Source organism: Papio anubis, chromosome 1, assembly GCF_008728515.1.
Source record: "Papio anubis isolate 15944 chromosome 1, Panubis1.0, whole genome shotgun sequence".
Classification (NCBI taxonomy): domain Eukaryota; kingdom Metazoa; phylum Chordata; class Mammalia; order Primates; family Cercopithecidae; genus Papio; species Papio anubis.
The window spans coordinates 123,552,922-123,577,791 of NC_044976.1; the positions used below are offsets into that span (position 1 = coordinate 123,552,922).

The 24,870-nt window shown below is 39.7% G+C and overlaps 1 protein-coding gene across 1 annotated transcript; it reads left to right on the forward strand.

The window, feature by feature from the left end:
* The first annotated feature begins 11,074 nt into the window (after positions 1 to 11,074).
* Positions 11,075 to 14,184, forward strand: SPRR3 (small proline rich protein 3). Its single transcript, XM_021923829.2, has one exon. It carries the CDS (start codon positions 13,351 to 13,353, stop codon positions 13,858 to 13,860), a length of 510 nt encoding a protein of 169 aa, XP_021779521.2. The 5' UTR covers positions 11,075 to 13,350; the 3' UTR covers positions 13,861 to 14,184.
* Positions 14,185 to 24,870: the final 10,686 nt, after the last annotated feature.

The window sequence follows — 24,870 nt, forward strand, 5'->3', positions numbered from 1 at the left end:
AGTTTGATTGTCCTGTAGCACTGTAGGGTATCTATAGTTGACAATTATTTATTCTATATTTTCAAATAGCTAGAAGAGAGGATTTTGAATGTTCTCCACACAAAGAAATGATGTTTGAGGTGATGCAGATGCTAATTATTCAGATTTTATCATTATATATTGCATACATGTATCACAATACCACACTGTATCTAATAAATATGTACAGTTACATCAATTAAAAATAAAAATTTTTTAAAAGGCAAACTATCTCTACCCCTATCTCCAACGCAACATGCCATCGTGAAACAGGGCTGAAAAGCTTCAATCAAAACTTCCATGTGAAAGATGAAGGATGGGAATCATGATCTGCAGTGAATCTGAAATCCTACCTAACAAGGATGTCAAGCCCCTCCACCCCTTGAGTCTGCGGTCTGGAAGGCACTCCCTGGTCTATTGTTCTCTGTGCCATATGTCTACAGCATCTTCTGTGCTCATTAACAACCACGGCCATGCTTGTAAATGCTTATATATCTTAAGAGAACCCTTGGACAGAATTTACTTTACAGAATTTACAAAAATTTGAAAGTTTTTACTGAGTTTTTCCTGACTTTCTCTACTCTCGCATGTTGGGTAGGGGCTGTGGGTGAAGATAGTTGGTCTTTTAATATCATAGTTTTCTGGAACAGGAAGAGTTACATAAGAACCTGATTGAGAAGATTGTGTATCTTGAACAGGTGAAAATGAAGCTCTTTTGTGGGTGCTGTAAAGCATATTAGCAGAGTACTGTTTCCCAAACTTTAGCATCTGTATTTGTGCATTGTCCCAACGCACATATACCTCATAATTAGTTTGTATTTTGCTTTATCAAAACTGGTAAGAACTGATGAAAAAATTAAACTGGCCTTAGGTTAAAAATTACTATGAAATAATAGCATCAATATGCAAGTTATAAATTATTTCAATATAGATTGATTAAAATATGTATTATAACAGCAATTAAACATGTTACTATTTATCAACTAAGAATGGTCTTAGTTATTTATAGCAGCACTACCCACAATAGCCAAGATATGGAATCAAATAAAGACTCAGACTATTCTTAGTTGACAAATAATAACATGTTTAATTGCTATAGTCTACATAAGAACTGATGTCTGCTAATGGAAAATATTCTGGATAAATACTTTTGCTATTCTCAAAAGACATTATACATGACTTTAATCAACCCTTATGTGGTAACTCTTCCTCTGTAGGGCAGAAGCTCTCAAAAATAGAAATATCTGAAGATTGTAGGAAGATTGTAGGAACATTTGAGCACTGAAGAGATATTCTTTAGTGTACTTTAATTGCTTCTGCAGACTAGGCAGCTCAAAGTAGAGTCCATAGGAGAGATATCATTGAATATTCCCTGCGCCAGGCAGATACTGCAGAACCCTCAGCCTCCAGAGTAAACCCCCAGAATTCTTCCCTATCCGTTTCACTCCTTCACTCATTCCTGTCTCTCCACTCTGACCTCCATACACACTGGGCATGCTTCTGTCTTCAGGTGGTGGTGGTGGTGGTGGTGGTGGTGGTGGTGATGGTGGTGGTGGTGGTGGTGGTGGTTTGAGACGGAGTCTCCCTCTGTCGCCCAGACTGGAGTGCAGTGGCGCGATCTCGGCTCACTGCAAGCTCCGCCTCCAGGGTTCATGCCATTTTCCTGCCTCAGCCTCCCCAGTAGCTGGGACTACAGGCACCTGCCACCACACCAGGCTAATTTTTTGTATTTTTAGTGGAGACAGGGTTTCACTGTGTTAGCGAGGATGGTCTCAATCTCCTGACCTCGTGATCCACCCGCCTAGGCCTCCCAAAGTGCTGGGATTACAGGTGTGAACCACCGCGCCCAGCTGTCTTCAGGTTGTTTTATTAGAAATTCTCTTTGCCTAACTATTTATTTTTCCAGACATCCATATGTCTCAACTCCCTCACCTCCTTTCTCTGCCAAAATGTCAGCTTCTCAATGAGGACTAAGTTGGCAGTACATTCAAGTCATAACAACCCAGTCCACCCATTCTCATTCTTGCAGTTACTCACACTGCTTTACTTTCCTTAGCAGTAATACATATTTTTTGCTTTATAATTCTATGTATTATTTATTGCTGTTCAACCTCCAATCATTACCACTAGCATGTAAGCTCCAGGAGGAAAAGGAATGTCATTTTTCTTCACTCATGTGTTCCAGTTAGTGGGACACTGTGGGTGTGCAGAAAATTTTATGAATGAACACATAAAAGAGTGAGCTTCACTGACCTAAAATTAAAGAATTCTCTAATTGTCCAGTTGCTACAGTCATTCAAACTGCCAGGTGAAGCGGGACCTCCAATCTTAAGCCTTTGCCCCAGTGTAGCAACACAACTGCCTGATCTGTTTAGGAATTCCAGAGGGTTTTTGTGTTAGGTGGGAAATCACAGCCCAGCCTAGTATAGGCTATTCCACTTCTTTATCACTTGGGCTGCCTGACCGTATAACTGGATATTCTTCATAGCTACCACTCTTAAAATTAGATTCTAGGTCCGTATTAGAGAAGCCAAGTAAGTCAGAACTTGGTATTCATGTCTTTTTTTACTTTTTTGTTTGTTTGTTTGTTTGTTTGCTTTTTGAGACCAAGTTTTGCTCTGTCACTCAGACTGGAGTGCAGTGGCATGATCTCCGCTCACTGCAACCTCCACCTCCAGGGCTCCCACCTCAGCCTCCCAAGTAGGCTGAGATTACAAGCATGTGCCACCATACCCAACTAATTTTTGTATTTTTAGTAAAGATGCAGTTCCACCATGTTGCCCAGGCTGGTCTCAAGCTCCTGGCCTCAAGTGATCCACTTGCCTTGGCCAAAGTGCTGGGATTACAGGTGTGAGCCACCACACCCAGCCCATGTCTTTCTTTTTTTCAAGAAAACATACAAAAAATGTCAGAATATGAGATATGAAAGTTCTTCTGTGGCAGCATCTGGATCATTTTCTAGAGCACTTTAGTTTCATGGTATGTAATGATGATAATTATTCTGAACACAATTCAGAGTTTGAACCAACATTTGTTGTTTCAAGGAAGCAGAAGTTCCTTTGAATGATGGATAAGAATGGTGAAAAAAATGAAAATGGTGAAAAAAAGGGAAAAAATGCCAAATAAGAAGTCAGAAGCCATTTATTATCATAATTATAGATTTAGATGATTAGAGACTATCTTCTCAGATTAGAGAATTTCCCAGTGTTACATAAGCGTTGATTTATCTTACCTCTACTAACGCCTTTACCTATTTCCTTTAGACTCACCTGAGTTCCAGTAAAAGCAAGGGCAGCGCAGTCTTTTCTACTGCCACCTGTAATTCTACCTACATGGTCCCCTCCAATGCGTAGAGACGTGGACCCAAAGTGCCCAGTACCTTACACACCTCCACTGAGCTCACCTCGCCACTGTCAGGACTTGTTCATTCAGCGTCCACCTATGGAGTGCCCGACTCTGAAGAGCCCACCTCCCCACTGTCCGCCGCACAGTGTTCACCCAGCAGTACCCACCGCCACAGGACCAGCCAGTGGGAAGGCACCTCCGTCTGCCTAGCCGTCCTCCAAAAAGCGAGAAAAGCCTCAAAAGCTTGCAGGACTAAAACACAACACACAGAAATGGTGCTTTCCTTTGGGGGAGTTCCAAATGAACACATTTTCTTCAAAGCCTGTTATGACTTGAGGTGGCATCATCCTTAGGTTACAATAGTTGGATTTTTATATTTTCTTCTGCATCCAATCTGTTGTATTATGTTATTTTGGCTGAAGTATACAAAGACAATCTGGTCTCATAAAGATGTAGTTTGAAAAATGGATTTTTACATAATTTTACTTTTTACATAATTATGGATATTCTTTGACACTCTGCCAAATTCAGCAAGTAGTACATACTTTCTTAAAGATTAGTTGCAACATGGAGTCTCAAACCACATTAACTAATTGTTCGTAGTTTGTTACATTAAAATCCATTTGTCAGAAAATAAAAAACAAAATAATCTCTACAGAAAATGTGATTTGCTATATAGACAATGCCAAGAGATTTTCTAACTTCTTAGAACTAAAAAGTGAGTTCAGCATGTCACAGGTTACAAGATTAACACAAAAAATCAATTGCATTTCTACATGCATATGATGAAGTAAAAACTGAAAAAAATGCTTATTTAAAATTTCTCTATAGAAAGTTAAACACTATACATTTTTAAATATGTACAAGAGTTATATGGTGAATATAAACTAAATGGGTAAAAGAACGTGAAGAACACCTAATTGTAGAGACACACGGTGCTTATCTGTTAGATGACTCCACACGGTAAAGATGTCAATACTTTTAAAATTGATCTATAGCTTTAGTACAATTCTTATGAAAAATTAAAATGTCCTAGAATAGCCAAAAAATTAAAAGCAAGAATAGAATAGATTCATTCTTTCCAATATTAAGGACTACTCTATACCTCCATTAATCAAGGTGGCACAGCACTAGGGAAAGGACAGACACACAGATCAATGAAGCACAATATACACTCTGAAATCCACACAAATATTCCAATTATTTTTAATACAACGTTAAAGCTATACAATGAAGGAGAGGCCACTTTTTCAATAAATAAATGATGTTAGAGCAATTGGACTGCCATAGGTAAAATATTTAACTTCAATCTAAACATTACTCCTTACACAAAAATTAACAACTCAAAATGGACAATGGGCTTAATTAAAAACATAAAACTGTATTTTTTACAAACAGGAAAAATCTTTGAGACTTAGGACTAAGTAAAGAGTTTTTAGACTTGGCACCAAAAACATAATTCCAAAAAGAAAAAAAAATGATGAGTTGGAATCTACCAAAATTAAATAACTTTTGCTTTGTAAAAGACACTGTTAAGACAATAGAAAGACAAATAATAGACAGGTAGAAAGTATTTCCAGATTACATATTCAACAAAGGACTTATATATAGAATACATAAAATGCTCTCAAAACTTAACACTAAAAAATCCCATTAGAAAATGTACAAATGTCATGAGCAGACATTTCATGAAAGACATACAGATAGCATATAAACACACAGAAAGACGTTCAACATCCTCAGCCATTAAAAATCATACGTTACAACCACAACGATGCATCATTATGGTGAGGACATGAAAAACTGAATCTTTCAGACATTGCTTGTGGGATGTAAAATAGTACAACCTCTCTGGAAAATAATGTTGTAGTTTCTTTTAAAATTATGGTGGATTTAGTATAGGACCCATTAATTACACTCTTGGGCATATATCTCAAAGAAATAAAATTTTTTTATTACCAGGTACAAGATTGTACATGAATGTCCAAAGCAGCTTTATTAGAAATAACCCAAAATCAGGCCGGGCATAATGGTCCATGCCTATAAACCCAGCACTTTAGGAGGCCTAAGTGGAAGGATCATTTGAGCCCAGGAGTTTGAGACCAGCCTGAGCAACATAATGAAACCTCATCTCTAAGAAAAATAAAAAAATTAGCCGGGTGTAGTGGTACATACATGTGGTCCCAGCTACTCAGGAGTCTGTGACAAGAAGCTCATTTGAGTCCAGAAGGTCTGCAGTAAGCTATGATCGTATCATGGCACCTCCAGCCTGGGTAACAGAGTGAGACCCTGTCAAAAAGAAAAGAAAAAGAAAAAAATAATTGGAAACTGCCAAATGTTCTTCAAAGGAGAAACGGTTAAACATACGGTGGTACATCCATACCATGGAATACTATTTAACAACAAAAAAGAGCAAACTATTGATAGAACTGATTGCCTGAATAAACCTTCAGAAAATTATACTGAGTGGAGAAAAACACCAATTTCAAAAAGATACAAACTGCAAGATTCCATGTATATAATATTCATGAAATACCATAAGTATAGAAATGACAAACAGATTGTTAGTTACTAGTGGTTTGAGATACACGGGGAGAAGGGAGAGTTTGGTTGTGAAAGGGTAAATGAGGGAGTCTAGAGGTGATGATAAAGTCTTGTCTCTTGATGAAGGTGGTGGTTACACAAAGCTACATATGTGATAAAATTTCACAGAGCCATACACACACACTCAAATGAGTGCAAATATAACTGGTGAAATCTGAGTTAGCTCAACGGATTGTACCAATGTTAATTTTCTGGGTTTGATGTTGTTCTACACTTATGCAAGATGTTAACATTGGAGTAGGCTGGGTGAAGGTGTACGTTTCTTGTATGTTCTTGTGAATCTACAATTACTTCAAAATTAAAAGTAAATACTTTTAGCAATAGATTGAATGCAGAAACTGACATGAGAATCTAGCAAAATATTGATGAGATCTGCAGAAATGGAAAACAATTGAATAAATTGATTACAAAGTATTAGAGAAAGTATTACATGTGGAAATGATATGAAACTTCAAAATAAAATTTTTGCAGTTTTTTTTTTTAATTAATTGCTCATATTGCATTCTTACCTATCATCTGTACCTGATTTGGTAGCTTCACAAATTGGTCATTTTGAAAATATTGGTTCACTGAATTATACAGATCTTACAAATATTGACACATTTCTTTACACAACAGAAAAAGATTGCATTCATTAACCCACCACCAATCTCATGAGAAAATTAATTCCGTATTGGGAAGCTGTGAAACTGGTAATGAACTAATTGAGACATTGCAATGAACTAATCGAGTCTTTCAATATTATAACTTTTGTTTAAAAGTGCACATTTTCTCACTGGCAATAAATACTGTACCAGTTTTCTATTATTGTATAATGAATTACCACAAATTTAGCATCTTAAAACAACACATATTATTTCATAGTTTCCATGGTCAAGGGCTCAGGTTTCAGAACAAGGCTGCAATAAAGGTGTCAGCCTGGCTGCATTCTCATCTGGAGCCTTCACTAGGGAAGAATCCACTTCCAAGCTAATTCAAGCTGTTGGCCGAATTCATTCCCTTGCAGCTCCATGACCAAGGGCTCCAACTTTTTGCAGGCTTCCCACTGAAGTCCTCCCTCTAGTTTCAGAATGCACCTGTGGTGCCTACAGGCAGCCCACAATTCTTGTGAAGCAAACATCCCCTCTATGGGCTCTTATATCATCAAGCCTGCAAGGAGAGTCCCTTCCTCCAGCCTGCCTGCTGTCAGTCTTGCCTAGGTCACATAATCATGGAATGATATCCTGTCACGTTTGTTACAGCCTATTGATTAGAAGGAGGCCTGTAATCCTAGTGCTTTGGGAGCCTGAGGCTAGAGGGCAACCTGAGCCCAGAAGTTTGAGGCTGCAGTGAGCTGTGGTTGTGCCACGGCATGCCAGCCTGGGTAACAGAGCAAGATCCTGTCTGAAAAAAAAAAAAAAAAAAAAAAAGGTAGGTCACACACAGGATTATATGAAGGCATAAATGCCAGGAAGGAGGCCACTGGGGCTCCCTTAGGGTCTTACTGCCACAAATACTGTCCGTTGTTTTCCTCAAAGCGAAAGGCTCATTCAGTTCGTTTTCAAGCAAATGTCTGCCAAATACCCAAGTCTGAGTAAACACAGTTTGCCTGGCAGCTGTTCTTTCAAGTAAAAATTTTGTTTTATAAAAAATAGCTAGTTCAGATCAAAATTCAGTCTCACAAATGCTTTTTCTAGAGACAGCCATTGTACTTTGAAATGCACCAAAATAACTTTACGTGTATTTCCCATTTGATAACAAATCATTTCTAAAGGGTGAAGATTTTTTTTAATGACTTTTATTCAAACAGGAAGATTGAACAGGGCAAGTGATCTGCACAGTGAGGGTCTCTATGGTTCTCAGATTCAATACTTTTTTGAGGCTGCTGTGCCTATTTGAGGATATGAACTTTTTTTGTAAATATCTGATTTCTGCATTCCAAAATGACAGACAAATAACCAATTCTTAATATCTGTGAGGACAGGGCATGCAAGTGGATAATAAGATGAGCTTTTTTCTGTTTGTAATTTGGTCTTATTTCTCAAATCCTCAGTAGTCATTTTAGTCCTCCTTCCAACTCATCCTTCTCTAGAGTAATACACCTGGCAGGATACTTTATTGAGACTGTAACTGTATAGTTTCTAGGTGTTCCCCATCTCAAGATTTTGTATGTTACCTTGCCTCAGGGTCCAGTGTGGCTGGGCCAACGATGGGAATTGCCTTCATTCTACAGATCTAGGCACCTTGATACTGTTATGCTAGATCAGTGTTTCTCAAAGTGTGGTCTGCAGGCTTTCAGGAATCCTTGAGATCCTATCAGGGAGGCTGTCATGTCAAGACTGATAACAGGATAACAATAAGACAATCTGTCTTTTTACTTCACTCATTTAGCACAGATGGCTCCATAAAAATGGGAGAAAGGAGTCAAATATCTGGCACTTTAGCAAGAACCAAGGCAGTAACATGAAACTGTACTAGTAAACAATGCAGGGCGTTATTTTATCTACATCTGATTTACAAGTCCTAAGGAGTAAGCAGTGCAGGAAGCATTCAAGTTATTGGTACAGGCAGGGTGCAGCGGCTCACACCTGTAATCCCAGCAGTTTGGGAGCCTGAGGCTGGTGGATCAGTTAAGGTCAGGAGTTCAAGACCAGCCTGGCAAAAATGGCAAAACCCCATCTCTACTAAAAATACAAAAATTAGCTGGGCATAGTGGCAGATGCATGTAATCCCAGCTATTTGAGAGGCTGAGACATAAGAATCACTTGAACCCAGAAGGCAGAGGCTGCAGTGAGCCGAGATCATGCTACTGTACTCCAGTGAGACTCTGCCTCAAAAAAAAAAAAAAAAGTTTTCTGTATAATCCGCTTTGTTATCAGATGCTGTTCAGTTTCCACTGACTTCTGAAACATGGGATCCTGGTGGACATATCACCTTGTGACGGTTGTGCATCTATCATTGCTGGGCAGCCACGCACTGATGATTGGAATCCTGTTGGGTGGTGGGAGCCGTTTTCACTAAGAACAGTAGCAAGATTCTGATGGTAACAGAGATAGTGATACTAGATCACAGCGCGCATGCTTCGGAGACAGAGAACCAAGGCCTAGCTCGCTGAGCCAGCCTCATGCCTGGGGCATCTGCACATAACCCAGACCTAAAGTTGCCAGTGCACTTATCTCCTTTAAATCATGATGTTAACTTGCACTACTTTTACCAGGTCAGCTCCAGGGTTTTGAACTCCACAAAAACAAATCAAGATCAGAAAATCCTGTTTAGAGGAATATACATAAATAGCTGATAACAGGATCTACACCAGAGTTCCAGTTGCTCAGCGTGGCCACACTGTTCTTCCACAATCCAGATCCCAAATATCTATTAATACATTTACACTTAAATATTTACATATGACCAGTGCCTACTTTATTGGACAGCTCAGTTCCACAGTCTCCAAACACAGGCCTTACATCAGTTCCAAATTTCTTACATTTCCCCGCCAGATGATTCCTCTGACCTTGGCCTAAGCACTGATTTCCATCACTGGGCAATGTGTTTCTTTTTCTGTATTTTAAATGGGGCATGCATTTCATTATATACCCTAGCCTGGGTTCCCCCAAAACTGAGCCTAAGACAATATCTTATGTGGAGCTAGTTTCTTTGAGAATGTAATCATAGAAAAGGGGAATATGAAATAAACAGGGTGAGGCTAGGCAAAAGGAAAAATCAATATATTACAAAGTGTGTGTTACTAAGCAGGCAACCAGTAAGGGTAACTGGAACTTGATCCCCAGGATCTGAGCTGACAGAGAATTATGTCACAGAAGGGTTTCCCCTAGAAATGAAAGAGGAAAACATTATCTACCAGCTCGTGTCCTCCACTGGTGAAGTGTGGCCACCGGATGCTAACAGTGAACTTCAAGCTTGCATATCCACAAGTGCATTACAGATTCCTACAGACAGCTCCTGCTGGGTCATCAGAGGCCCTCAGATCAGGAGAGGAGAGGCAGAACTCTAGGCAATGTGTGTGAGTGGTCCACATAGCCAAGGTAGAAAACAAGAGCAAGGTCCGGCAGATTTGGAGAGTACCGAAGAGGCACCCAGTACCATCCACATACAAGTCCCAAGAAAGTCCCAGAACAGTGCAGTTGGATGACTTACAGTCTTCTGCCACCAGAGAAGGGAGCCAGTGGGAAAGACTAAGGTACCTGGGGAGGTGGGACTCGCCTTCAGAAGCCACTCAATGTACCTTCTCTAAAACCAAGGCCAGACTTATCAGCACACCCAACACTGCTCCTGAAAAGACAAAGCTTCTCTGAAAGGCAGAAAGAGGCTTAACTTTCAGGTGCTGAGTGTGTTTGACTAAACAGGAATAACAGGGTTGGGGTAAAACGAGAACTTCAATAAGCTGATGGCAGAGAGGCTTTTGTTAGGGTGAATGAGGTATGAGTTAGAGAAGGGCAGGAGAGAGCCCGCCCAGGGAAGGGACACAGGAAATCAGAAAGGAATTTCCTCTAGAACCAAGGTGCAGAATCGAGGAGGAAAATGAGGGAGACCGGGATTCATGGAGGAACAGCAGGCAGCTCCCTCTGGGGAGGAAAATTCCAGGTGGAGCAGCAGGGTCTGGTTGAAGCCCCCTGGGTCTGTGGCTCCTGAGAGGTGGATTTGCTGAGGAGAGAAACTTGGACCCAACCGTGAAAAAGAGCTAATGTGATGCCAGAGCCCAGAGTTTAGGCATGGCAGTGGTCCTGGCCCCATCCCAGAGGGAGGTGGCTAGTCAAACAAATGCTAACAGAGAGGGAAGGAGATGGGTGTGGAAGGGAGGGGAAGCCTCTTCTCCTTCATGAATTCTCAGCTCACACCTCTTCTCAGCTCACACCAGGAGGCCTGGCACAGGACAGTGAATTATGCCCAAGAAGCTGCCTTGTGGCTTCCTGCCTTTCTCCCTCCCTCCGTGTCTTTCCTCTTTTCTTTTCTTCTCTTTCTCTTCCTCCCTCCCTCCCTCCCTCTCTCCCTCTCTCCCTCTCTCTCTTTCTTTCTCTTTCTTTCTTTCTTTGTCTTTCTTTCTTTCTTTTTTCCTTCCTTCCTTCCTTCCTTCCTTGCTTGCTTCCTTCCTTTCTTCCTTTCTTTCCTTTCTTCTTTATCTATCTCTGTTTCTTTCTCACTTCCTTTCTCCCTTCCATGAACCTACAGCTCTATTCAGGAGAACAATGACTGTCCATTGACTTAACACCCACGATAACCAGGCACTATGTGAAGCTGAAGTAGAACAAGGGGCTTTGGGAACCTGGTAGAAGGAGCTGATGGTGGAGGCACTGCCTGGGCATCAGGTTCAGGGGAGTAACACAGTGGTGGAGCACTGGGAAAGAAGGAGCTATTCACATGTCTGAGATGTAAGGATGTCTAGATTTCCCAAGGGCCGCACGTAGTAAGAAAGTGTGTATTGAGGGCAACTCTGAGTTAGTTCATCCTGTAGTGATCAGAGGAAATGGCTGGTGTATGAACCCAGGGAATTAGCACTCTCCTGTTCCTATGTCACCCCTGGAGAAGAAAGATACCACTGGAGGCAGGGTCTTCAGGGCTGAGCCACAATGTCACACAGATCCAGTCAATCCTGCCTGTTCATCTCAACGACATCTGCTATCCCTGATCAACATGGTACCTTCACAGTGAAAGCAACTTATTTCCAAAGCAGGCATTTTGTCTTCCATTGCCCCTCCCAGGTACAAATCCACTAAGAGATTGAAAATCAGATGATTCACTTGTTCTGCACCATCCCCATGGCCTCCCAGAAAAACCAGAAATGCCTATTGTTATTTCCGTGTCCACTTCAACCATGAAGAAGTCCAATAGGACTAATCTGGCTAAAGATTAGGCCCCAGGCCAAGAGGCATGGCTGTTTCTGGTCCTAGCAGTATGCAACTTCCTCCTAATTTAATACATTGGCATTCAAGAAGCCCACTGCCCACAGCAACCACACCACAAAGGGTGGACAGTGAGTCAGGCCCAGGTGACATCACTGTCAGAGCTTAAGTGACAAAAATGTTAAGCCAGAGATATTTATCACAAAAGTTGGAATGAAGGTAGAGCAGTCTTTTAAAAAAATCCAATTTTCTTAAGGCAGGGCTCATTTTCTATATAAATATCAGCTAACAAGAGACTCTTCACCAGATCCCAGAGGCTGAACAGCTCAACCTTCTCTGCACAGCGGGTGAGTCTCCCCATTGGGAACATCTTAATATTCTCCTATCGATTCTTTATTTTGATTGAGACCTCTTTGCTATGCAATAAATATATTTATTTTAAATGCAATAACAACTTTTGTTTAAGGTGACCTTACACATATTTTGACTTTCCACTCAGATCACAGCTGTGGAACTTGGGATCAGAAAAGGGGAGTGATTTCTGTAAAGGCTCGTTAAGTTAGCAAGACAATATACCAACTTCAAGAGTACTCTCCTGTCAACATGTATTGGAAATTTTTAATTTAGAGGGCATTACATTGGCAATTTTGATGATCAAAAGATAAGTTTTTCTTTATTCCATGGATGTATAATCCATCAGAAAACATATACTTGGCTAAAATTTGCAAACATGGGGAGTGATTAGTAGAGAGGGAAAGCAGGTACCATGCTGTGGCAAAACAAGGAAGGGCCATGAGAGATGGGCATGTGTGGGGAGGCAGCAATGAAGTGGAGAGCCTGCCAGAGAGCATGTGCAGTGGGCACAGGGTGAACGGAGGTTCCCAGGTGGATTGTTGGAGCCTAAGGGAGAAGTTTAGATAAGAGTTTTCCTGGGAGAACTATGGTACTCTATGAGGAGGACATGAGTGAGTAGATTCTAGACTGCTGACGTTACAATCTTTCCAAATCATTGAAAAACTGAGGTGTCACATCAATCTTCAGCCAATGACACACAGCCAAGAGTGGTATTAAAAGTGATTTAATCAGGGCAGAGCAAGAAATATGCATTTCTTTTCACTCGATTCCTCAGATGAACCCTGAGCAGCTGAAGACCAGAAAAGCCACTAAGACTTTCTGCTTAATTCAGAGGCTTAGAGGATTCTTCAAAGAGTGTGTAAGCGAAAGCTTCAGAGTATATATTTGCATATTTGTATGTGTTTTCATGTTGTACGTAGGTTTTGAGATGTAACAGGAAGAAAAGAAGCATAGAGAAAGGCTCCACTTAAAGGATGTGGAAGAAGTAAACTTTACCTTATTCCCTGGAAGATATGTAGGGATCATCAAAGCATCCCATGATCTCAAATTCAGGGAAAAAGAAAGAAAAGAGGCTCTCAGTTCTGAAGGAGAATGAAATGAGAGATATTTGTCATTAAACTGGGCTTAATTCCTATTTAATCAAAGCACTGAAATCAGCTGTTTTGTCTCTAGGTCCAGCATCCTTTGAAGCATGAGTTCTTACCAGGAGAAGCAGACCTTTACCCCACCACCTCAGCTTCAACAGCAGCAGGTGAAACAACCCAGCCAGCCTCCACCTCAGGAACCATTTGTTCCCATAACCAAGGAGCCAGGCTACACAAAGGTTCCACAACCTGGAAACACAAAGATTCCAGAGCCAGATTGCACCAAGGTCCCTAAGCCAGGCTACACCAAGGACCCTGAGCCAGGCAGCACCAAGGTCCCTGAGCCAGGCTGCACCAAGGTCCCTGACAAAGGCTGCACCAAGGTCCCTGACAAAGGCTGCACCAAGGTCCCTGAGCCAGGCACCACCAAGGTCCCTGAGCCAGGCAGCACCAAGGTCCCTGACAAAGGCTGCATCAACTTTCCTGAGCCAGGCGCCATTAAAATCCCTGAGCAAGGTTACACCAAAGTTCCTGAGCCAGGCTACACAAAGGTACCAGAGCCTCATCCTTCAACGGTCACTCCAGGCCCAGCTCAGCAGAAGACCAAGCAGAAGTGATTTGGTGCACAGACAAGCCTTTGAGAAGCCGACCACCAGATGCTGGACACCCTCTTCCCATCTGCTTCTGTGTCTTAATTGTCTCTAGACCTTGTAATCAGTACATTGTCACCCCGAGTCATAGTCTCTCTTACTTGTACCCTAAAAATATGTACTATGAAGCTTTTGCTTGCACACACTCTGAAGAGTCCTGTAAGCCCTTGAATTAAGCAGAAAGTATTAGTGGCTTTTCTGGTCTTCAGCTGCTCAGGGTTCATTTGAAGATTCGAATGAAAAGAAATGCATGTTTCCTGCTCTGCCCTCATTAAATCGCTTTTAATTCCAGTCTTGGCTGTGTGTGTCATTGGAGGAATCTTCCTCCTTCCTTGTTTCCCCATTGTGAGTCAGGACCTATAGACAGAGAGGAGTTGGTGTAGAAGTCATCTATCTAACCCCAGTACTGTTTGTTTCTATGGGTGTGTGGGGGTACACTTGAGTGACCCTGGAATGGAAATGGGCATTGTGTGATGGTGCACACAGATTGTCACTTTGGGCAGCCACAGGCTCTCCTCTTGCACTGGACTGAGTCATGCCTGACTCCAAGCCACCTGTTCCAAGACACCTTTGATCCTCAGTATCGTGACAACAAATCTCCTGTCTGTTCCAAGAAAACTTTACTCCTACATATTTTGACTTGATAGTCTATTTTTCTTCATTTGTTTTACCTTCTAGATACCCCACCACACACACACACAGACACACACACACACACAAAGAGGCACATTCATTGTAAATAGCCACACACTCACATAATCACTCACACAAGCTCTACCCCCTCTAGCTCAGACAATGTTATTTTTTCTAAGCAACTCTTATGTGCAGAGATCCCTAAAGACGGACCAGCGAGAGAGAGAGGAGGATACACAGTGCCTCCCTTGTAGAATTTGCAGTCTTGTTTACGAGTTAGGATATTCACACCCTTCTAATACAAATGAGTACACAACCATACATACACACACACACACACACACACACACTCCCAGCGGTGTTCCAAAATAACCCTCAGAAATCTATTAAGTGATTTTTAAAAGGAGGTCAGTTTAAATAGGGATTACAAGGAGAAGGAGTGCTTGATCCAATTTACGTGAATTATTAGAAACAAATTTGTCAGTTAGAGAGCAGGTCATTAAGCTACAGAATTTCAGGCAGGAGTAAAAAGAGAGTTAAACAGTACGTAATAGAGTCCCTACATTTCAAGATCAAAAACTGATTTCCAGAAAGGCAGAGAAAAGTAATTAAGAACAATCAAAAATTATTTCTGAATCACACTTGGAGTCCAGTTCCCTGGGTTCCCAGCCAGCCCTCTACTCTTTCTCCTGCAGCCTAGTCTTGATTTCAGGAGTGACTGAGAAAGTCTGTGGTCTCTGTTGAGCTGATCTGGAATAGCAGGGAGCTGTTTCCAGAAGCAGTGAAGGCAACATAAAATTTCAGAAGGGTCATTGCAGTCACTGGGGGGTGAACCTTATTTTTCGAGAAGGTGGGTGGGCCATATCAAACAGGTGTGAGGTAGGTGATAGGTAGCACTTGCACAGTATAGCATTGGCAAGAACTCACAGACACCTGGAAACTGTAGACAGAAATTGTCCAGCAAGGTAATGAGTAGTTGACAAACTGGCAGGAGGGAGTAAAGTCACTCATGTCTGCTAGATACGTAGGTATTAAGATGGCTTCATATTATTGCTGATTTCAATGATGGAAAAGTCTAGAGACAGCTCTAGGATCAATTACAATTAAATAGGCTGATCCAGAATGAAGAAATGTGTTCTATAGTATGCAGCTATTATGCATATAAAGTAGTTCAAACATTTTAAAAGGGAGTTTGGATGGGAAGAACAAAAAGATTTAAAGATTTCCCTGACCTTTGAGCCATGAATTCTATTTTAGAAATTCATTAAGAATTATTCATGCATGTACACAAAGATTTATACATCCCAATATTCATTTCAGCATTGTATCTAACAGTAAAATGTTGGTAACAACATAAATGCATACTAGTGGATAACGGCATCCAGAATTGATGGAGTGACCATGTATTAAAATTACACAGCATCTATTAAAGGAAACATTATCGAAGAATTATTCATCTTATTGAAAAATGATCAGGTTATATTAAAAAAGTAAGCCCCAAACAACATAAGCAAAAAAGAATCTTATGAATAATATATGCATGAAAGTGGATTTATATTTTTTAAAAAATCGTGATACAAAATTCAGCAAAATATAACTGGTTATTTCTTCCGGTTCACGTGATAGTGTTCATTTGCTTTTTTGAATGGCTCTGTTTTTTCTTATTATATAATATGTGAAGTTATTTCATTTTTAAAATATTTTTATCATGATATTAAAAATGCAGAAGTCAGTAAAGATGCTGCTGAGTTAAGGAAAAATATGTGTCCTGCTTATCGAGAACATTCCTCAGGTTCTACACATATCCCAGATGAACAGTACAATGGTGGCGGTCTCCCTTCCATGTTGAAGTAGGGTCCATGGAGATAAATGCTTCAACATGCCTGGTAGAGGCTGATGTCAAGGAACCCTAAACCTCTAGAGTAAATGGAGAGGACAAAACTACTCTCCTATCTTCTCACCCTTCGTCCCTTCAGTCGTTCTTGCTTCTCTACAAAGGTTAGTTGGAAACCTTTACCGAAAAGTGCTTTGTAAGCACAGACTCCATCAAATCAACCTTAGCCTCTTAAAAACTGTCTGGTCACATCTGGGTCCATGTGTCATTTTCAACTATGACATTTCAGTCAAAGCCTTGCTTATATAACCAAGATTTTCAGTTATATCCAGTTACAAGAAGGACAAGTTCCTATCGGACATATGCAAATAATTATGTTGTCATGAAAATAAGAATCCTCAATGAGTGCCAAATTCTAGAGGGATTAGGCAAGGAGAAAATGACACGTGCTCTATTTTTGTTTATAAAAGTAGAATCTAATTATTATTGCAAGTTGTGGATACTATAAAAGAGAAAGAAGTGTCTTATAATCCATTCAGAAAATAGAACACAAAAGAATCAACAATGTTTCAAGTAAAAATCCATATATAGTATAATTGTGCTTCATCAATTCATCTGGTACCTGAAACTAATTTTTGTTCTGCCTGATCTTGGGTTAGCAGTTTTATCAACCCATCAGCTTCTCCAATAGAGTTCTGGAAATCCTTACTCAGTCTAGTGGGATGGTCTTAAAGTCATTTAAGCAATGCCATCAGAAGCCTGTGCCCTAGTGTATCTGTTATAGTTTTTTTTCCATGTGTCTCTGAGACTTTTCCTTTTTATTTAAGATTAAGCACTTTGGCTTGTAGCTTATTAAAAACGTTTTCATACAGGAACCAGAGTAAAACAAAAACTATCTGTGGGTGACAAGACTTAAAATGGCTATGGTTAAAGATATGATCATGTGTTTGGAATTTATTCCTTCCAGTGGGTTCTTGGTCTCACTGACTTTAAGAATGAAGCCACGGATGCTTCCAGTGAGTGTTACAGCTCTTAAAGATGGTGTGTCCAGAATTTGTTCCTTCAGATGTTCAGATGTGTCCAGAGTTTCTTACTTCCAGTGGGTTCGTGGTCTCACTGACTTCAGGAGTGAAGCTGCAGGCCTTCGCAGAGAGTGTTATAGCTCTTAAAGGTGGTGTGTTCAGAGCTGTTTGTTCCTCCCGGTGGGTTCATGGTCTCCCTGACTTCAGGAACTAAGCCACAGACCCTCGCAGTGAGTGTTACAGCTCATAGAGGTAGTGCAGACCCAAAGAGTGAGCAGCAGCAAGATTTGTTGTGAAGAGTGAAAAAACAAAGCTTCCACAGCATGGAAGCACACCCAATCTGGTTGCCACTGCTGGCTCCAGTGGCCAGCTTTTACTCCCTTATTTTTCCTTGCCCATGTCCTGCTTATTGGTCCATTTTATAGAGCGTGGATTGGTCCATTTTACAGAGTGCTGATTGGTCCATCTTTACAGATTACTGATTGGTGCGTTTACAAACCTTTAGCTAGACACAGGGTACTGACTGGTGTGTTTTTACAGAGTGCTGATTGGTGCATTTACAATCCTCTAGCTAGACAGAAAAGTTCTCCAAGTCCCCACTGGATCCAGGAAGTCCAGTTGGCTTCACTTGTCAGTAGGAGTTTATTATTAAGTAATTGACAAGGAAATTTGGTTGTCTCTGTAATAGATATTTAAAACAACAACCAGATTTGTAACTAAAATTATCCCAACACATACCCTGAGCAGTGGAGATATCGATAAATTCCTATGAATGTCATACAATTTCTGAAATAGTCATATTAAAAATATTTACCCATGCAAATATCATATAGAGAAGGTTAAGCATCTCTTCTCATTTGACAACACATTTAATGCAATTGAACTATGAAAAACCATTATTTTGTTTAAAATGTCTCTTTTTACAAGGTGAAAGAAAAAAATATTTCACAATTTTCCAGGGACCCTCTGGGAACTATCAAGGTCAATTTGAGATCAAGATTTCATTTCACATTTTATTTTGGGAAGGCAAAACTGCCAAAAATGTTAAAAGGGTTGAACACTTAACTAAATAAGATTACTGATCACTATGAGACCATACTTGCCTACCTAGTTAACCAAAGTGACTCTAAAAAACTGCAAAAGTAACTATAGGAAGGAATCTTATTGTAAAATATCTCAGTTTTTTTTTCAAAGAGAGAAGACTTGGTTGTTTAAAATAGTCAGAACACGACAAAGGTCAACGTTCAACCATTATGGAAAACAGTATGGCGATTCCTCAAGGATCTAGAACTAGATGTACCATATGACCCAGCCATCCCATTACTGGGGATATACCCAAAGGATTATAAATTATGCTGCTATAAAGACACATGCACACGTATGTTTATTGCAGCACTATTCACAATAGCAAAGACTTGGAATCAACCCAAATGTCCATCAGTGACAGATTGGATTAAGAAAATGTGGCACATATACACCATGGAATACTATGCAGCCATAAAAAAGGATGAGTTTGCATCCTTTGTAGGGACATGGATGCAGCTGGAAACCATCATTCTTAGCAAACTATCACAAGAACAGAAAACCAAACACCGCATGTTCTCACTCATAGGTGGGAACTGAACAATGAGATCACTTGGACTCAGGAAGGGGAACATCACACACCGGGGCCTATCATGGGGAGGGGGGAGGGGGGAGGGGGGAGGGATTGCATTGGGAGTTATACCTGATGTAAATGACGAGTTGATGGGTGCAGCAGACCAACATGGCACAAGTATACATATGTAACAAACCTGCACGTTATGCACATGTACCCTACAACTTAAAGTATAATAACAATAAATAAATTTTAAAAAAAAAGAAAGAAAAAAAGAATCCATGTAAAAAAAAAAAAAAAAAGCATAGCACGTCATTCTGATAAGGCACAGAACTTTTGTTTCCCAGGCAGTTACATACAAGGTAAATTACACAAACCATTTTATAAGCTCTCATTTTTTTCTTTTTTCCCTCTGCATTCCTCTAGTCAATCTTGGCTGCCACAATCACAGACAAAAAGCATAAGGACCTTTTATTTCTTACATCTGTGGTGGAAACTTTAGCAGTAGACAGTACCTGCTACAGGCATGTCAGATAGATGCATTTCAATCTCATAAGGAGCAGGACATCCAACCACGTGATTACAACTCCTGGCTGGCTGACCACTGTGCAACTATAAACCTTGATGATCAAATGCAGGAAGGTCCTTGGTTATAATAGACACGATATGGCAGTAGGATGCCCAACATGCTACCGTGCGCTGTGAACAAATGTATATTACCCTTTTTGTTGTAGATGGAAAGTTATTAAACAGAGTCTAAAATTACAACCAGTTTCTGTTGGGGTTAAAGAAGTAGGCATTCTATGGTAGATCCAAATTATCCTGGAGAATGCCCCACCCAGAAACAAGGGAGACACTGAGGGGACTTATGAAATACTCAGACTAAACCACATCTGGATGTGACCACCACTCCTTTAACCCCAATGTAGGTGTCCAACATTTTGCATACAAAACATGGCTAACTGTGCTCTCAGGCCATTAGTACACAATGGCAACAATAAGCATGGTGGATTAAACGATATTGGCGTACCTGACAAAAAAGGGCTTTAGGAAACATAGGTGCTAATATAAACATTGTGGGACAATCTAAATTTCCCACCCTTTCTTAAACAGCTTTATGAAGCTATAATTGACATACTATACAATTCACCAATTTGAAGTATACAATTAAATTAATATATTCACAGATATGTGTAACCATCACAACAGTGAATTTTAGGACAATTTCATCACTGAAAAAAGAAAAATGCCACCTTCAGCTATTGTCTTCCTATTTTTTTACCCTCTCCCCAAACCCTAAGCAGCCACTAATCTACTTTCTGTCTCTGCAGATTTTCCTACCCTGGAAATTTTAAATGAATGACATGATATAATACATGGTCTTTTGTGACTGCTTTCTTTCACTTAGAATAAAGTTTTCAAGGCTCATTTATGTTTTGATATTAATCAGTTCTTCATGTCTTTTTAAAAATTTTTTGTTGTAATAAAAAATATATAACTTATCATTTTAAGCATTTTAAATATATAGTTCAGTAGCATTAATTACACTCGTATTGCTAAGTAATCATCATCACCATCCATCTCCATAACTCTTTTCATCTTGTAAAACAGAAATGCTATACCTATTTAAAAAACAAGCCATTTTTTCCTTTCCCCAGGCCCTGGCAACCACTACTCTATTTTATGTCTCTAGGATTTTGACTATTCTATGTACCTCATATAAGGGGAATAATAGAATATTTGTCTTTTAATGACAAGCTTATTTCACTTAGAATAATATCCTCAAGACTCATCTATGTCATAGCATATGTAAGAATTTCCTTCCTTTTTAAGGCCAAATGATATTCCACCATAGGTATATGCCACATTTGTCTTATTCATACCTCCATTGATGAACACCTGCATTGCTTCCACATTTAAGCTATTATGAATAATGCTGCTATGAACATGGGTATATAAATATCGCTTCATGTCCTTGCTTTCAATTAATTGAAGTATATACCCACATATGGAATTTATCGATCATATTGTAACACGTTTTAATTTTTTTTATTATACTTTAAGTTCTAGGGTACATGTGCACAACGTGAAGGTTTGTTACATATGTATATATGTGCCATGTTGGTGTGCTGCACCCATTAACTCATCATTTACATTAAGTATATCTCCTAATGCTATCCCTCCCTCCTCTCCCCTCCCTACAATAGGCCATGGTGTGTGATGTTCCCCTTCCTGTGTCCAAGTGATCTCACGTTCAGTTCCCACCTATGAGTGAGAACATGCGGTGTTTGTTTTTCTGTTCTTGCGATAGTTTGCTGAGAATGATGGTTTCCAGCTGCATCCATGTCCCTACAAAGGACACGAACTCATCCTTTTTTATGGCTGCATAGTATTCCATGGTGTATACGTGCAACATTTTCTTAATCCAGTCTGTCACTGATGGACATTTGGGTTGGTTCCAAGTCTCTGCTATTGTGAATAGTCCTGCAATAAACATATGTGTGCATGTGTCTTTATAGCAGCATGATTTATAATCCTTTGGGTATATATCCAGTAATGGGATGGCTGGGTCAAATGGTATTTCTAGTTCTAGATCCTTGAGGAATCGCCACACTGTTTTCCACAATGGTTGAATTAGTTTACAGTCCCACCAACAGTGTAAAAGTGTTCCTATTTCTCCACATCCTCTCCAGCACCTGTTGTTTCCTGACTTTTTAATGATTGCCATTCTAACTGGTGTGAGATGGTATTTCATTGTGGTTTTGATTTGCATTTCTCTGATGGAGAGTGATGATGAGCATTTCTTCATGTGTCTGTTGGCTGTATGAATGTCTTCTTTTCAGAAGTATCTGTTCATATCCTTTGCCCATTTTTTGATGGGGTTGTTTTTTTCTTGTAAATTTGTTTGAGGTCTTTGTAGGGTTTGGATATTAGCCCTTTGTCAGATAAGTAGATTGCAAAAGTTTTCTCCCATGCTGTAGGTTCCTTGTTCAATCTGATGGTAGTTCCTTTTCCTGTGCAGAAGCTCTTTAGTTTAATTAGATCATTTGTCAATTTTGGCTTTTGTTGCTGTTGCTTTTGGTGTTTTAGACATGAAATCCTTGCCCATGCCTAAGTCCTGAATGATATTACTTAGGTTTTCTTCTAGTGTTTTTATAGTTTTAGGTCTAACATTTAAGTCTCTAATCCATCTTGAATTAATTTTCGTATAAGTAGTAAGGAAAGGATCCAGTTTCAGCTTTCTACATATGGCTAGCCAATTTTCCCAGCACCATTTATTAAATAGGGAATCCTTTCCCCATTTCTTGTTTTTGTCAGATTTGTCAAAGATCAGATGGCTGTAGATGTGTAGTTTTTTTTCTCAGGGCTCTGTTCTGTTCCATTGGTCTATATATCTGTTTTGGTATCAGTACCATGCTGTTTTGGTTACTGTAGCCTTGTAGTATAGTCTGAAGTCAGGTAGCGTGATGCCTCCAGCTTTGTTCTTTTGTATTAGGATTGTCTTGGCAATGCAGGGTCGTTTTTGGTTCCATATGAACTTTAAAGCAGTTTTTCCAAGTCTGTGAAAAAAGTCTTTGGTAGCTTAATGGGGATGGCATTCAATCTATAAATTACCTTGGGCAGTACGGCCATCTTCACAATATTGATTCTTCCTATCCATGAGTATGGTATGTTCTTCCATTTGTTTATGTCCTCTTTTATTTCACTGAGCAGTGGTTTGTAGTTCTCCATGAAGAGGTTCTTTACATCCCTTGTAAGTTGGATTCCTAGGCATTTAACTCTCTTTGAAGCTATTGGGAATGGGAGTTCATTCATGATTTGGCTCTCTGTTTGTCTGTTACTGGTGTATAAGAATGCTTGTGATTTTTGCACATTGATTTTGTATCCTGAGACTTTGCTGAAGTTTCTTATCAGCTTAAGGAGATTTTGGGCTGAGATGATAGGGTTTTCTAATTATACAATCATGTCATTTGCAAACAGGGACAATTTGACTTCTTCTTTTCCTAACTGAATACCCTTGATTTCTTTCTCTTGCCTGATTGCCCTAGCCAGAACTTCCAACACTATGTTGAATAGGAGTGGTGAGAGAGGGCATCCCTGTCTTGTGTCAGTTTTCAAAGGGAATGCTTCCAGTTTTTGTCCATTCAGTATGATATTGGCTGTGGGTTTGTCATAAATAGCTGTTATTATTTTGAGATATGTTCCATCAATACCAAATTTACTGAGAGTTTTTAGCATGAAGGGCTGTTGAATTTTGTCAAAGGCCTTTTCTGCATCTATTGAGATAATCATATAGTTTTTGTCTTTGTTCTGTTTAGGTGCTGGATTACGTTTATTGATTTGCATATGTTGCACCAGCCTTGCATCCCAGAGATGAAGCCCACTTGATCATGGTGGATAAGCTTTTTGATGTGCTACTGGATTCGGTTTGCCAGTATTTTATTGAGGATTTTTGCATTGATGTTCATCAGGGATATTGGTCTAAAATTCTCTTTTTTTGCTGTGTCTCTGCCAGGTTTTGGTATCAGGATGATGTTGGCCTCATAAATGAGTTAGAGAGGATTCCCTCTTTTTCTATTGATTGGAATAGTTTCAGAAGGAATGGTACCAGCTCCTCCTTGTACCTCTGGTAGAATTCGGCCGTGAATCTATCTGGTCCTGGACTTTTTTTGGTTGGTAGGCTATTAATTATCACCTGAATTTCAGAGCCTGCTATTGGTCTATTCAGGGATTCAACTCCTTTCTGGTTTAGTCTTGGGAGAGTGTACGTATCCAGGAAATTATCCATTTCTTCTAGGTTTTCTAGCTTACTTGCATAGAGGTGTTTATAGTATTCTCTGATGGTAGTCTGTATTTCTGTGGGGTCAGTGGTAATATCCCCTTTATCATTTTTTATTGCATCTATTTGATTCTTCTCTCCTTTCTTCTTTGTTAGTCTTGCTAGCAGTCTATCAATTTTGTTGATCTTTTTAAAAAAACAGCTCCTGGATTCATTGATTTTTTGGAGGGTTTTTTGTGTCTCTATCTCCTTCAGTTCTGCTCTGATCTTAGTTACTTCTTGCCTTCTGCTAGCTTTTGAATGTGTTTGTTCTTGCTTCTCTAGCTCTTTTAATTGTGATGTTAGGGTGTCAATTTTAGATCTTTCCTGCTTTCTCTTGTGGGCATTTAGTGCTATAAATTTCCCTCTACACACTGCTTTAAATGTGTCCCAGAGATTCTGGTATGTTGTAGCTTTGTTCTCATTGGTTTCAAAGAACATCTTTATTTCTGCCTTCATTTCTTTATGTACCCAGTAGTCATTCAGGAGCAGGTTGTTCAGTTTCCATGTAGTTGAGCGGTTTTGATTGAGTGTCTTAGTCCTGAGTTCTAGTTTGATTGCACTGTGGTCTGAGAGACAGTTTGTTATAATTTCTGTTCTTTTGCATTTGCTGAGGAGTCCTTTACTTCCAACTATGTGGTCAATTTTGGAAAAAGTGTGATGTGGTGCTGAGAAGAATGGATATTCTGTTGATTTGGGGTGGAGAGTTCTGCAGATGTCTATTAGGTCCACTTGGTGCAGAGTTGAGTTCAACTCCTGGATATCCTTGTTAACTTTCTGTCTCATTGATCTGTCTAATGTTGACAATGGAGTGTTAAAATCTCCCATTGTTATTTTATGTGAGTTTAAGTCTCTTTATAAGTCTCTAAGGACTTGCTTTATGAATCTGGATGCTCCTGTATTGGGTGCATGTATATTTAGGATAGTTAGCTCTTCCTGATGAATTGATCCATTTACCATTATAATGGCCTTCTTTGTCTCTTTTGATCTTTGATGGTTTAAAGTCTGTTTTATCAGAGACTAGGATTGCAATCCCTGCCTTTTTTCATTTTCCATTTGCTTGGTAGATCTT